At 43.4% G+C, this 15691-nt stretch overlaps 2 protein-coding genes across 2 annotated transcripts; both read right to left on the reverse strand.

Moving 5' to 3' along the window:
• Positions 1-378: 378 nt before the first annotated feature.
• On the reverse strand, positions 379-5052 carry SPTSSA (serine palmitoyltransferase small subunit A). Its single transcript, XM_058026168.1, has 2 exons — positions 4900-5052; positions 379-1657 (listed from the first exon to the last, which is right to left on the reverse strand). The coding sequence occupies exons 1-2, from the start codon at positions 5000-5002 to the stop codon at positions 1554-1556; spliced, it is 207 nt and encodes a 68-aa protein (XP_057882151.1). The 5' UTR covers positions 5003-5052; the 3' UTR covers positions 379-1553.
• A 5541-nt stretch (positions 5053-10593) lies between these two features.
• EAPP (E2F associated phosphoprotein) lies at positions 10594-15582 on the reverse strand. The gene is made up of 6 exons (XM_058026182.1): positions 15459-15582; positions 14838-15019; positions 14117-14206; positions 13653-13776; positions 12705-12824; positions 10594-11209 (listed from the first exon to the last, which is right to left on the reverse strand). Exons 1-6 carry the CDS (start codon positions 15530-15532, stop codon positions 10948-10950), a joined length of 852 nt encoding a protein of 283 aa, XP_057882165.1. The 5' UTR covers positions 15533-15582; the 3' UTR covers positions 10594-10947.
• Positions 15583-15691: the final 109 nt, after the last annotated feature.

Consider the following 15691-nt stretch of genomic DNA (forward strand, 5'->3'; position numbering starts at 1 on the left):
GTTGGCCAGTTATTAAGAAGTGAAAGCACTGAATTAGAGGGAGACTCCTACCAACTTCAGGAAATCCCAGGTTCACCGAAGAAGTTTAAGGCTCACTGTTTTTAGTTCCCAAAACAACAGCAGTGTTTTTAATCAAATACATATGAAGTTTTTAAATACAGGGAAAATACTCTCTTCTCACGAGTACACGTTTAAGAAAATGAAATTATCTGAAAGACAATATCCCTATAGATACTGAAAATCTACAATTTCTGATGTCAACAGATGTTGCATAAAAGATGTAACAGTACTGACTATTGGGCCATTAAAATCACAGTTCTTTGGTCAAGTGTCACTTTTGGGAAGTTCTGAGAAAAGCAAGTAGCACTCGGAAACAGATTAACTTCTCCAAGAAAGTTTTGCATCAAAGCTCTGCTTTTAACTTTTATTTTTTAAACAACAACAACAAAAAAATTGTCCACTTAGCAAAGTTAAGTTGTTACCCTCTTACATTTCAGAATACAAAACTGAAAAAAATCCCTATTAAAAAAAAGACAGGACTTCAGCCAAGTATTCAGCTACTTATTGCTGTAGTTGTAACTCAAGTCCCTTGAAAATCCCTATGTTTTGGTCGTTTGTAGCGAAAACATGTTTGGAACACTAGCAGCAATAGAAAACCCCTTGAAAACCTAGACATAGTTACACTGTTGAGTGAAAACCAGCAGAAACCAAAGCCCCTGGAACATAATAAAGCATCCTGTAAAAGTGAATTGGTAGCTAGAAAAAAGGTTGGTTTAAAGTGCTATCCCAAAGCCATATGTGGGCCAATGCCAGTAAAGAAAAGTCCATTTCCCCCCCACCCAAACAGAGTCCAGAACCACAGCACTACTAAAAAACATAATGAATGCAGTCTTCACTCTGCTTCAATGCCTCATCTCCCCTCCCTCCTCCCACGGGTAGAATACAGAAACTTGAAATAACTGCTAATTCCAAATTTAGGTGATATGCACAAATATACTGTTGAACAAAGTTTGGACAGCAAACAGTACACCTGAGTTCAGTCATACAAACTAGCTTTTGTAAATAGGATTAGACGAATATATCCATGTCTCTAATATGAATCTAGATGTATTTTCTTACAAAACGCATTAATAGAAATATCCAGGCAAATACATACCATACAATAGCAAAAGCTTTAAGCCCCATTTAATAAGATGACTTTCTGATTAAAAATAGAAGGCAATTAAGATTTACTCAAAAGTACAATTAAGAAAAGCTTTCACAGTGCAATATTGAAACTGTCACAAAGTTAAGAAAATACTGATATCAAAGTACAATCACAACGTTAAAGTAGACAAAACTACTATACAAGGGCATATCTTGTAAAATTAAAGGGAATGAACACAACACAGGGGACATCTCACGTCCCTGCTCTACACATCTCATTTCCTAGTCTTCAGAGTCATAATTGTGTCTTTCAGACATCAGTAGAAATCTTGGTAAAACTGAGAGGTTCATTCTTCTTTGTAGACCAGATTTCAAAGCCCGGTTACTTCTTGAAAACATGTTCTTCATCACTGCACAATTTCAAAGTAGTGCAATATTGCCATGATGTGCTGAGGCATGAACACATAGCCTGTGTACAGTGCCATTCCAACAATGGAAACTAGCATGGAATCTGAACTACAGTTGAGGAAAAAAGCTTTTGAAACAGAAACCACAGAAGACATCACAAACTACAGCATTAAAACTTTAGTCATTACTATCTTATAACATTATGTTTCTGAAACAGACACAATCAATTGTATTCAGCAATTACAAGCCACAGAAGAACCTACTGAATACTGAAAACCCGAATGCCAGGAGAAGCAATCAGCTGAACTGCAAAGGATGCCTTGCAAGTTCCCCACTGCCTTGTCAGTGACACGGGAGGACAGACGAGAGCATGTGAAGTGTGATGGAGAACGGAAAATGGGCACTGAGAAAACACACGTTTTCACATTCCCCTTCTCAGATGTTGGGCAAGTCTTGCAGAAGCCAGTCTCATTCAGCCAAACAGAAAAAAATCAACCACCATAAAAATAAAAAAAAAAAAACAACAAAACTACAATAATATGAGCAGCTTTACTAAATAAGAGCAACACCATTCTTATTTGTGGTTGACTGCCTTTTTAAGCAGACAGCATAAGATGCTTTCTAACTACTTCACTCACAATGCCTCAGAGCATCAGCATAGTTTTGAGGCAAGCTGTGTACTTAAATAAACACACTCATTAGGGCTTTAGGAGGTTGTGCTGCAAAATAAACTTCATGTGAAGCTATCTGCTAAAAAATCTGCAGATAACCATTTTATTAGCTGAACTCATAACAGGGAGCTTTTGTAAAACGTATATAGAGAACTGAGACAATAGCTTATAAAGTACATGTACAGTTGGACTTCAGAGAACCTCTAGGGCTTTTGAAGCTTTATCTAAACAAATTTTGGCATCACAAGAGACAGGAAAGCCTCCCCCCACCCCAAAAAAGAAGGGGGGGAAAAATGCCTTAGGTTTTAGGTTTTATATTTTTTAGATTCTGCACTGCTTTTGTGTGTAGTTCTGGGCTTCATATCAAGGGATGGTAAGCTCTCTTCACAGAGTAGCTAGACAAAACAATTTGTTTTCTAGCTTGGGACCAAGGACGACTGATCCAAATTTCAGGCCCAAGAGCATAAACAATGTGGACTGAAGAGAGAAAAACAAGAAGGATGGGACTTCATAAACTAAAGCTATAACTGAACAATTAACTCCAATATGCTAATGGAGCAAAACTTATAAAAGTGAGAGACCTCCCTTTTGAATGGTTGTCCCTATTGTGGCCATTTTGGGTTCATCTTGGGTGTAGCCCTGGCTGGGCTCTTGTACTGCACAAGGTGTATCCATTGAGGCCTTTTAAAAAATATCTACTTTATTCTTTGACTCTGTCTAGCCTCTGTTCTAGGTCAGCCTTGACAAGGCAACACAAAATTAATAAAAGAAGCTGTTGATTCCATCCAACTACCTGCAGAGATTCAGTAAACTTAGCCCCAAACACTGTAAAACACACTGGAGATTAACAAGCATGATAAGGCCAGACAGCAGCACTCAGTTTCCACAGGTGAAACCCGAGGAGCTGTGCGTGCTCTGCGCTCTACGAGACCAAGTCTGCACAGCACAGGCGTAACAAGCGCACCACGCCCGACTCGCCCGCGGCACAGCACAGCTATGAGGTGCACCTACTGGAGCTGCTTGGTGTCTTTATAGTCCCAGAGGATTATACAGTGAGATACTAAAATGAAGGTCAGGTCATAAATCCACATTTCCATATCAGTGCTCACTTCTGATACTATAGCACAGCCACGCACCATCAGTTCCCAAGGCCACTGCGCCCGCGCTGCATCCATACAGCACCAGCAGACATGACCCACCTACAGCCAAAGCATCCAGCTTGGGGACAAAAAACATCTTTGCTGATCTGACATCAGAAGTGATGCTTGTGCCACTCTTTACATTTGTACCTTATGTGGAAATTACAATATGAACACTTTATGAAAGTAAACGTGCACACGCTTTCATTTACTTAAACATTTCGCACAAGGTAAAAAGGAAAAAAAAAAGTACTCAAGACTAATATAATTGGAAGAAAAACAAAAATTAGATTTTCTCAGTGATACAGGCATGGCATAAAAGGAAGAAGGTACGTTAACACGGAATACAACGTAAGAGCCCCTACCTGCACAATTGCGCACAGTAAGTCTATAAAACATACTACTTCTCTTTTCCAGTAATCACCATTTCTACTGACTAGAGACAGGAAAAAAAAGACTGATCACACTGCTGTAACTTGGGCAACCACTTTTACATAAGAAATGTGAGTTTCTTTAGAAAACTAAGCAGAACCTCAGCAAAAGCAGCTTCTTGCTACTGCTTATACCCTTCTCTATGTTAATGTTTTAATTAATTTCTCTCTCTACCGCTCAGCATTAACTGGAGATGGCTCACGGTCACTCATATTGAGACATCATTTTAAGTCAAGATCAACAAAACCAGAGAAAAATACTTGTGATGCCACAGCAATACTTAAGAAAATGCACTGCCTGTACGAAAGGGCCAGGTAAAGGAGCAAACCTATAAACAGTCTTTATAGAGACGCCTTTACATAAGCATCTGTCAAGTTCTTCCACTCTAAAACAGCCAAGCAAACTTATCAGCTCGAGGATTAAACAGCCATGTAATAAAAGCCATGCGACAAAGCAGCATGAAAGCCTAGGTTTGCAAGGTTTTGCAGCGTGCACATTTACTTTCCTCTAGGCAAAACACAAAAGAAATCATTAAAGACACTTATCCTTAACAGAAAGGTCGGGATTTCAGTGGAAAAGCCACAACTACCGTAAGTCCAAAGATATAAATTTATGCCGGAGAAAGAAACTGACTAGGCTGCCCGACGCCCGGACACAGCACGTGAAACACGCTGGTTTATTCCCAGCGAGGTTTACTCCCAGCCCGGGCAGGATGTTAGTTTGTTACGGTGAGGAGCTGAGTCCCCGCTAGCAAGGAGAGGTCAAGCCCCGGTCCCAGGCGGAGGCTGCCGCTCCTCCGGCCGCCGCGGGCTCTGGCCGCGCTCGGCGCCTCAGGCCGGCTGCCCCCGGCCCGGCCCAGCCCCGCTCCCCTCCCGGCCCGACTCTCCGCCGCCCACAGCAAGCCCCGCCGGCGGCAGCGCCCCCAGCACGACCCCGGCCCTGGCGCTCCCCGAGCTCCGCGCAGGGCCGGCGGAGCCGCCACACCCGCCCGGCGGCCTCGAGGCAGCCCCGGAGCCGCCGCCGGACACAGCGCGACAGGGAGCGGGGCAGCCCCGGCCCCGCACTCACACCCGCCCCGCCAGGCCCGGCCGGCAGAAGGATACTGAAGACGGTGCGCTCCCAGGGCTCCAGCATGTAGAGCGCGGTGACCAGCAGGTACTGGTAGTACAGCCACGACATCTGCTTCCACGCCGAGCCCAGCGCCATGGCGCTCCCCCGCCCGCCAGCGGCCCCGCGCCGGGCCCAGGCCGAGCGGAGGCGGGAGCGGCGCTGCCGGGACCGCCCTCCCCCGGCCCCGCCCCGGGCGGCCGGCGGCAAGGAGGCGCCGCGGCCTGTGCGGCTGGCGCGGGGCGCTCCCGGAGCGGGGAGAAGGGCAGGGACGCACACCGCTTCCCCGTTCTCCCCGCTGAACGCCGACATCGGGCCCGATCTGATTAAATTATACGGCTGACCCTGGAGCTGGTAACCTCCCGGCCCAGTCACACCGAGGAGATGGTGCTGCAACCTACTTTCTCTCATCCTGTTTAATCTGAATTGACGTTCTGGGAATTACCGAAGAGCCAAAGCCTGTGCTTGGCAGGGCGTAAGGGAGACATGTTAAAAATGATCTGCACGATTCTTCAACTTCGTTCAGTTGTCAGAGCGTAAAGCACACCCAAAAACGTGGCTCAGATAAATGCGACCTTAAGACAGGCCAGCTTTGGCGAGATTAATCCATATGAATAGGAAAATCTAAGAGGTGATGAATCAGCTGTTTACTGTGACTGTTCCTAACGTTTCACGCCCAAGGCAGTGGCATCCAGAAACCAGAGATTCCCAGAGACTGGTTTGGGACTGTGTGGTTAGGAAGGCCCCTGGCAGTTGATGCTGGCACTGTGGAAGGCACGGTTTGCAAACCCGCTGGAAGGGGATGTGCACAATCATCAGGCACCTTGAATGAGCAGAGCGTGTGTTGCAACTTCCAGGCCCTGCGTCCAGGCCAATAGTCCAGACCACACATTCCAATGTGCGCTGGAATTGACTCACTTTACTTACTCTGCTTAGTAAATCAATTTACAATTATGTCACTGAGCGATGTGATTCTGTCCTTGTAGCCGTCCCACCCCTACCTTCACCTGTGCTATTTGTACAATGAAAAATAAGGAAGTACTACCATAGGACAATGCGAATTTGAGTTACTTATACAGCTGCAAAATACAACTACAGGACCAGGAGATAACTGTGGAAAAGAAAAGCAGCTGGCAAAGAAAACTGAAGAGTGTACTATTTTGTGTGGCAGAATTTGAAATACGACTTGATTCACCCTAAAGACATTTAGATACACCTTATCTATGCAGATTTATTTGAACACAAGGAGATTAATACCCTGACATAACTGCCTATGGGACCTGTGGCCACTATCCAAGTTTGCTGTTGCTTGTTGCAGTCTCTGCTGGAGGAGTCCTGTGTTGGTGTTGCTGCTTGAGTAAACAGTGGTAATCATGAAAGGTGCCTTTCTGTATAAACATGCCCAAAGTTCAAGGACAAGTTCAATAACTAAATCATTATTCCCATTCAAAGCTGCAGGAAGGGTATCAACATGGAGCACAGGGGTCCAGTCCTCTCTGTTCCTGTGATTCCTAACAAGATGCTCTGCAATTCAAGTGGTAAAGCAAGCAAAATTAAGGATCTGGGATGAGAGGAAAGGTAATACCTAGAGGCATGCCAGCTTTACAGTCTTGTACACCTATCCTAACCCACCAGGTAGATGGCCCCTTACACTTTTTTGGTATGGTGCATACTCATGAGTTTTTTTGCTAGTTAGCCCCTTATGGAAATAGACATTATTCCTCTGTACAGTTTCCCCTCCTTCACCAGCTCCATTCTACCCCTGCTTAGGGACTGTCATCATGTAATTGTTTTTCCTGATACCACCTGCACCAACACTTGAGCCCTTGAACTACATTCTCACATGCTCATGTTTCCAGCAGGTCAATGCAAACATCCTTAACCCAGCACTACAGAGAGCCTTTCTGTTTCATCTGGAATGTAAAGAGAAGTAAATCAAGGCCAGCATGCTCCAGAGCACAGTCCATATTCCCTATTACATGTATTCCTCCACACTTCTACCAAGAAACAGTTCTTCATATATTCAAAATTTCCTGTGTACACCTCTTGGCTCGTGGCACACAGTAAGAATTTATCCCACTTCACATGATCCCACAGCTATCTGATACTGCAAGTTAGATACTTCACTCTTGAGTCTCAATGTACCTACATTCAACAGCAAAGATGAGATTGAAATCTTGTCTCGTGCATACCCCAAGCCTCCGTACCAGCAGAGCTCCATTTTGTTCCTAGGTTGCATATGCAGAGGAAGGCACATCATACTGACCAACCAGGTTCAGCAGCTGCATCAACAGTTCTCTACTTCATCAAGCAGAGGTTAAGTTTCTGCTGATTTGAAAATAGTAATTTTTCTTATGTAATCCTGACAGAAGAACCAGCATGTTTATTTCTTCCTAATCTCATGTAACAGTATAGAATGAGTGTGTGTAGATCAGAAAAATACCATACCAGGGACTACAAAAGGTAACCAAATAGTTATTATAATCTATGGCACAAAAGATGTTATTCAGGTTTCTACCTCCTAAATTCAAATATTTCTGACAATTCCTTAAAGCACATATAACTAGTTATTCCTAGTACTATAACAAGAAAAAACACAAAGATGAGATTTTTTTTTTTCACAGACCCTTGTTCAAGGTACAGTTAAAAAAATATCTGGCTATAAGAGATGCTACAAATAAAAAGTAAGAGTTTGCCTCTAGGGCACACACCTGAATGAAGACAGAGAAGGATCCAGAATTAACAATACAGTGGCTTCATAGACATAAATACCAAGTACAGAAGCTCTTTGTGCTTCCATAAAGAAGCTGTAAATGTACTAAATAAACAGAAAAAGCAAACTAGTTTTATGGTAGTAGATCTGACTGTAAATTTCTTCTTAAAATGTATCATCAAAAGGAAAAACAACAATAAATCCAGTACTTTCTTCTACTACATGTATGTAAATATACATATTTGTCACACGTCCCGGCTAGATGGTGACAGTGGGGTGGGGACAGTCCCCCTCTTTCAGGGCTCTGCAGAATCCCAGCTACCAGTGGAGGCACAACTCAGAACAAAAAGGCCGCAGCAGCAGCAGCACGGGCCTGGGGTGGCACTGGGTTCCTTTATTTGATGTTACACTCCCCGAGCCTCAGGGTCCCAGGCATGAGCTGGGGGCAAACAGCAGCTTATAAAGGGGGGCAGGTCTTAAGGGAGGACACAATGTTCAACTAATCAAAAGCACTGGGGGTGGAACACAAGGGCAAGGGATACAAGGGTTAAAAACTGCTTGGGACAGGAGGGGTTAACAACTGGATGTGGGAGGAAGGGGTTTGAAACTTGGCAGAAAAATAGCTAAGTAGTAAAGAGATAAACGACACCTGGCTCAATTGAATAACAAAGACAAGTCTGTGTCGCTGTAAAAGCAGGTGGAAAAAGGGCCCAAAAAACTACCAAACAACAAATCAAACAATAACCTGCAAAATAAAAACACACTGCAACACATATTTATATGTATAACATTTAGCTGTATTACTAGGAATGTTGATTTACATGATCAGCAGCAGAACAGTCTATGCCAGCAAAACCAACATAAGCTCATCTTCCAATCAGTAAAGTCTCTTTTTTTTGAGATCTGAATGAACCAAAAATCCAAATATCATGACAATTCTTTCTTTATCAGTGTCCTGGTTTTGGCTGGGACACATTCTCATTATAGTGTAAGAGTTCCATTGTCATGACAATTCTTTCTTTATCAGTGTCCTGGTTTTGGCTGGGACACATTCTCATTATAGTGTAAGAGTTCCATTGTCATTACATTGCAAGGTTCTATATTGCTAGAGTTTCATACCTCCTTGCTGTTTCTTGTAGGCAGCTCCTCCAGGCACTGCCTCTTCCTTATCCTCACAGCAGCCAACCGATCCACTCTTTTATAACACTCTTCTTATTGGCTACAGCTGTGGCCTGTTTACATCAGGCCTGCTCTTAATCTTTTGTAATTAACCCAGCTGCAACTCTTCAGGGGGTAAGTTTACTTTCTGTACTACCTTTATTTACTTATGTTCTATCCCCCTACAGGGATGGAGTTCATATTCTTGTCAGTAACTTGGATTTAGTGTGAGAATAATGTTCTCATGAACACCAGGATGTTTTGGTTGTTGCTATGTTAACTACTAAGGTCTAAACAACAGCCCCTGAGCCAAAGTTAACCTCTAGGTGAACAGTCCAGCCAAAAGTTATCTATATAAAAGTACTGTTATATGTATTCATTTATTTGCAAACCTTTCCATATCTAGAAACCTGGGAATGCCTTACTAGGGGTGTATAGGATCGAAGACAACTCCCTTGGTTCCTTCTGGAGTCCTGGTGAGGCTTTAGGGAAAAGCCAATAGAAGAATGAAATTAGAAATTATGTCAGCTTGTTTGTTTAACAGCATACAATCTGGGCTACTTTCACAGCAAAGTCAGGGAGCCCGGATGCCTGCAAGGTGGACACACCACTGGAGTTCTGTTACCGGGCATGGTTCTCCAGTCCTTGGCTGTGACAGCTTCTCCCCACAGCTGATGTTTTGAGGACTTAGATGGTCAAGTAATAGGGTAACCAGTGATGTATCTTAATCACTATAGGCATTCTTCAGTAGTAACAATTAGGTGCATTGCTTATCTTCTCCTTTTGTAATTCTTTGCTAAGGATTATGTGCCTTGCATAGCCTATCCTTTTGTGATTCTTTGCAGTTTTGCATTATAGTAAATTACACTGTTCCTTAAATTGGTGTTTGTGTCTGTGTCTCTGACCCTGCTCACTGGCAAAACACTAAGAGGCACTTAGGATAAGTCAAGGACTTTTCAGTGTCTCATCCTCTGCCAGTGAGGAGCGCCATCAAAAGGAGGGAGGGAGCCTGGCCAGGACAAGTGACCAAAGGGATATTCCATACCCTAGAATATCATGCCCCGTGTATAAACTGGGGGAGTTACCTGGAAGGCAGATGATCACTGTTGAAGGACAAGCTGGCTCTGGGTCAGCAAGTGGTGAGCAGTTGTGTTGTTGTGGTGGATTGACCTGGCTGGATACCGGGTACCCAGCAAAGCTGCTCTGTCTCTCCCCTCTGCAAATGGACAGAGGAAACACACACCAAAGGTCCATTACTTAAGTATTGGGAGAGCTCACTCACCCTGCTTCTTGGGCTCTACTTCCTCCCCCACCAGAAGTGCAGGGAGACAGGGAATGGGGGTTATGGTCAGTTCATCACCCATTGTTCGGGCCACTGGTCTAGAAGTCCTTCCCCTGCTCCAGTGTGAGGTACCTCCCACAGGAGACTACTCCACTAACTTCTCTAACGTGAATCCATCCCACAGGCAACACTTCTTCCAAAACTGTTCCTTTGTGGGTCATTTTTCCAGAGTGCAGTCCTTCAGGCACAGCCTGCTCCAACATGGGCCTGCCACGGGGTCACAAGTTTTTTCAGAACACCTGCTTCAGTGTGGGCTCCTCTTGCTGTGGGTCTGCTGGTCCAAATTTTCCTCCCCACTGGGGGAGGGGGTGGAGGGAAGTAAGCAAGCAGTTGTGTGGCCTAGTTGCCAGCCAGGGTAAAACCATAACACAGACCACGTGTGCAAACCTACCAAGAACAACAGCCTAATGACATCAAACATTCTGACTGAATGTTGTTTATCCCTTGCTAGAAAATAACCAATGCAGCTATGGAAAATCAGTTACTATAAAGTGTTTATTCCAAGAAGCCATTCTAATACACACTGAGATGATGAATGGATAGTATATATACATGGAATTATCATAATATACAGATCTTACACGGTATTTACAAAATATTTAATCCCCAATGATACAACCTCCCAATGGTGGGAATGAATATTGCTCTCATATACACACAGTTAACTGTATACCTTGTATAAACGTTGCAAAAAGTCCAACCATTATAAAGTTCTCAGATGAAAATGCACATTTTTAAGACCACATTTTCAAAAAGGCGAGTATGCCTGTATTTCTAACACTTCCCACGCTCTTAAAAACAGCACAGGATTTTCCCCCCTGCATTTCCACATTAGGAGTGGCTGGCCAGAACATTGAAGAAGTGAAAAACTTCATCTTTATCCATTACTGCTACTTCAGTTGAGCATTCAGTACATAATACTGGATGATATATTTCCTCTTCTTCTTGATTTGATTGTATAGAGTCAATTTCTTTGCTGTGCTTCCTTTTCTTACTTCTCTTTACCTTCTTTCTGTATTTCAGAATTTCCTCTTTGTTAACAACGCAGTTCATCACAAACATTGCTCTGTACTGTGTTTTGTAAGATTCATGTCTATGGAGAAGGGGAGAAAATGCAAGTCATACCATTCATACAACACTGCTTCCAAGAAATCTGTTACCATCACTGGGTATGGGATTAAAGATAGGAAGTAACATGCCAAAGGGCTGAAAGCCAAATAAGCAGAAATTTTATAAACAGAAGTCACAGCTACAAAAATAATAAAAACATAGAATTGCAGCCATCTGTTGTTTTTAAGGCATTTTTAAAATACTGTCTGTTGCTGAAAGAAACTCCCTGGAGTACAATGGTATTGGTATTGCAGAATTATGCATTGCTACATATACCTCATAATAGTAAAGGATCAGGAAGCTGTGAGTGACTCATCTGCGGGCACTGACATCCTACAATGTCATGCAAGTCTGAAATTCCTTATTTATAAGTAATATCATTGACATATCATGCTAGAAGCAGCATGTCTATAATAAAACATAAAATTTCAGCTGTCATCAGTCTTAACAACTCTGTATCTGGAGTATGTAGCAACATTCAGTACTGTAGTTCAATTTAACTCAATGTCCCTCAGGCTGCAATTTTACAGCAGCCTGAATGAATTCAACAGTGGCTGCAGAAGTCCAATCTGGAATTCTGCTGGCTTATTGCTTGTATGACACTGTGCTGAGCTACTGCAGTGGATTGAACCCAGGAAAGACCAGTCTGACAATAAAAATACAGTTTTCTGTTAGCTTAGCAAATTGAAATACTTAACTACAGAAAATGGTCAAGGAGTACCAGAGCCAGCAAAGCCAAAACAGAGAAAAACAGCAGCCAGTACTTAGATGATTTCAGGCTGCTGTGGAATTTCATCCTCTATCACCAAAAATACTCAGTAAATGACAGGTATTTTATTCCTCATTTCAGAAGATTTCTTTCTACTTTACTCCCACTTCTAGAGTCCTTTCCTTAGCACAGGTCAGCAGCACTCACTAGGCCTACAATGCAGTCAGATACTGAATAGCAGCAAACCATACTGTGGACTCTCACCTAAATACCTTCCTGGAACTTTTAAATGTAACTGCACTAAAACCTAACTGGTGAGACTCAAACCAAGCAAGAATATACTATCTTTATTTTGCTTAATCCTCCTTTAACAAGACATTTTTAGACAAAAATAACCTAGAATAGTTTTATGCCTCCAAACATCAAGCCAAAATATATATTAGATAGGTATCTCTAAAATCCCCAATCTTCCTGAAATGCCTGTTGAGTCTTCACAATTATTGTTTTTTTTAAAAATTTACCTACTCCACTATGCTAACGTTCTACCCTATTCTTCCCCATCTCCACACTGCAGGTTAAAGTGATCATCACTCTTACAAACCAGCATCTAACCCTAAATCTGACTCACATCTACCTGCCTTCTTGTTATTTGGGCTACCTTGTGAGACACAGTTGATAAAAATCCATAGATCAAACTGAAGATGCTAACAATACTACTGACTGAGAAAAAGAAATTACAAAAAGACCCCTTATTGTTCACTGTTGTTACCTCTGGCAGTCCAGGCATAGTGTTGTCATGCAGGCAGGGCAGTTCAGAACAGCATCACTGTTTGGAACAGCTGCAGGCTTTGCCTGCCTCTGCTGTGGTGCTCTTCTCTGGTTCCGGTACCTACCAATTCGAGAGAGGAGGAAGCAGACACAAAAAGTGAAATTACATGCCCTTGCTGTTGGTCATAGTAATTCAATGTCAAACCTCTCTTTGCATTAAAATTCACCATTTAATACTTGGCTCATTCTGGACACCTTTTGCATAAAGTCAACATAAATGAGAAGTGAGGGGAAAACACATACCAGTATCTTTTGATTTACAGAGTATTTTCATTTGGTGAGACAAATACATCTGGCATGAGAATTTGTGCCTAACAGCCCTCTCCTTTGACAAAGGAGGTATCTCAAGTACCATCTCTGCAGGCAACATTCATTATCTTAATCAATAAATTTAGGTGGAAAATTTTACTTCTGCTGCAGCAGTCATTTTTCTACTTCAACCTTCAAAAAACCCTCATTAAAGTACCTTTGTATTGTTCCTGTTTTCTCTGCACATTTTGTGGCTTGCTAAGTTGTAAGTTTTCCAAAACCAGAAATTCACTATTTATCAGGAACAAATATTAATCAGCAATCAAATTATCTTGCAACAGTTTGATTCATAGCATGGTTGTTTAGATGAGATCTACAGACAAAATTGGCTTAGAGAATTTTGAAATCTTGATTTAAAAAATTTTAAAGTTTTGTGTTGTTTTGAAGACTCAAGTTCTATTACATACACCCAAAACATTTTACGGCTTTTAAGTTTCTTATGCTTTAAGTTTATATATAAAAATTAGTTTCATATAATGGATTTGACAGCATTGGCTTTTTCTCTACATTTACCATGTTCATTTTAAAATTTTCAGTTGATGTTAAGTATCTTACAATTCAAATATTTATGGTTGCTTACCCTCTCCTCTGTGAGTCTACCCACTCTTGGTCTCTACTGTCTTCTTCTGGGTCATACAGCAGCTCATCATTGGAGAGAATCCGCCGTTGCTGATGTTTTCTGTTTTTCCGGACATCCTGTGTATCTGGAAAAAATGTGCAAGAACATATTCCATCCATCAGACACAAATTATCAAAAGATACAATATACAATTTCCAATTTTCATTTTCCATCCTTGCAATTAATCTAAACTGAAACTTACATGCTGGCTCATCTCTCCTCCAAGTGCATGACCCCAAAGCATTACACTGGGATACATCATAAAATTGCAGGAGCTATGCTGAGATGATATAGGCTGATAATTCCCCTCAAAAATGCTGCCTTCAAAAACAGCCTCCTGACCCCTGCCCTCTCAGAGCATTTTACAGGATCTGAGAGAGTAAGTGGCAGTATAAAGATGCCCTCCCCTTGCCTCTGTCATTTACCTATTTTATCTTCATCCTCTGAATCAGAATCAAAGTAAATGTCATCATAGTATTTTGAAGTGCTGGCAGATCCAGTACTTGAGGAAGTACCTACAGGTGAAATTAGAAGTGGTAAGAACACCCTGCTAAAAGGACAGCAAGTATATAGCCCAAAAGAAACCTTTACTCTCAAGTTACTCTGTTGAGAGTGCTCTGTTCTACCTGGGTGTGTTAAGTAACAGCTCTCCCAGGTTATTCCCACACCCCTATCACTCACATCACTTGTGTTACTTCATTTACAGGCATTCTCAGAGCAAAGCTACTCCCTTCTCCCTCAAAGATGAACCTCAGGTACCATTTGAAGGACAGTTTCTCCCAACACTCCCTTTAGACACAGAGGACACCCCCATCATTCTGTAGGGCCTGTCTGTGGCCTACAGAGTACACAAGGCATTTTTAGTCATGTGAAGGAAATACAGGTGTGGCACATTGTTTCACAAACTTTGATTACAATAAAATTCACTAAAAAAGTCCCCCACAATTTCAGGGCCACAGAAGTTCAAAAATGCCAACATGAACTGCCAAGCCACTCTGCATCACAACTCCTATTCTGTGCTGTATGGATGTGGTGATGTAAATACTGCTACATAATCTTAACTATACAACCAAAACCTAAAGATTATTTGGCCACTAACACATAATTCAGTATTTCACATGCAAGCAGATGTTAAGCTTGATCTACCCATTTCGGGTGATTTCCATTTGCCTTCCATAGTCTTCATGGTGGTGTTCAGTTCTGCTTCCATCTCCTTTTGGAACTCATCGTCGCTGGAAGACTCGCTCTCGCCAGTCAGGCACTCCCGTATCAGCTTCCGCTTCTGGTCAGGAGTGCCGTGCAGGAGCACGTCCACCTCATCCTCGGAGCTACAAACAGCCAAGCGGTACACACCCAATTATTACAAACAGGCTAAAACGTGGACATAGTCACTGGGGAATGAACATCCGAATTGTATGGGTGCACGGGAGAGCCCTTACTCCGATGCTTATGGGCAATGTACATATTGAAACACTTTATTAGCTTAGGAGTATTAAAACTCTGGTTTAAACGCAAAGGAGCTTCAGCCGACGGCGTGCGGCCTACCACAACGCCCCGGCAGCTCTCGCTCCGCGCAGGGAGCTGTGCATTCAGAAATATAAATACGTCGGTTTCACGGAATTCGCCGCGGATGGTGGAGCGAGGCCGATCCTCCTGCCCGGGCTCGCTGCCCACGGCCTGGCACCGCCAGCGTCACTGCGCGCCCGGGCCAGCACAAGCCAGGCGGGGAGCGGGGCCCGCCCACCCCCGACCGGCAGCTCCAGGCACCTGCTGAGCGCTCGCTCGTCGTCGCTGGGCTCCTCCACCACGTACGGATCATCCTCCTCCCGCAGGCGGCTCATGGCGCCACCGCTGAGCTCGGCCCTGCCGCAGCCAGGCCCGGCCCGGCCCCTTCCGGGCGGCCGGCAGCTTCCGGCGGCCGAGCCCCGCCCCGGCCCGGCCCGCGGGGAAAGGCGCCCCCGCCGGCCCAGAGCGGCGCCCGGCGGCTCCCGGGCCGCCCC

Source organism: Melospiza georgiana, chromosome 6, assembly GCF_028018845.1.
Source record: "Melospiza georgiana isolate bMelGeo1 chromosome 6, bMelGeo1.pri, whole genome shotgun sequence".
Taxonomy (NCBI): domain Eukaryota; kingdom Metazoa; phylum Chordata; class Aves; order Passeriformes; family Passerellidae; genus Melospiza; species Melospiza georgiana.

Coding starts and splice junctions, on each gene's coding strand:
- SPTSSA (XM_058026168.1), bottom strand. CDS start 5,002: ATGGCGCTGGGCTCGGCGTGGAAGCAGATGTCGTGGCTGTACTACCAG. Junction 1,658..4,899: donor CTGGGAGCGCACCGTCTTCA/GTATCCTTCTGC, acceptor ACTGTAGTTCAG/ATTCCATGCTAGTTTCCATT.
- EAPP (XM_058026182.1), bottom strand. CDS start 15,532: ATGAGCCGCCTGCGGGAGGAGGATGATCCGTACGTGGTGGAGGAGCCC. Junction 13,777..14,116: donor AGAGGATGAAGATAAAATAG/GTAAATGACAGA, acceptor CATTTTTTCCAG/ATACACAGGATGTCCGGAAA. Junction 12,825..13,652: donor GTAGACTCACAGAGGAGAGG/GTAAGCAACCAT, acceptor TCGAATTGGTAG/GTACCGGAACCAGAGAAGAG.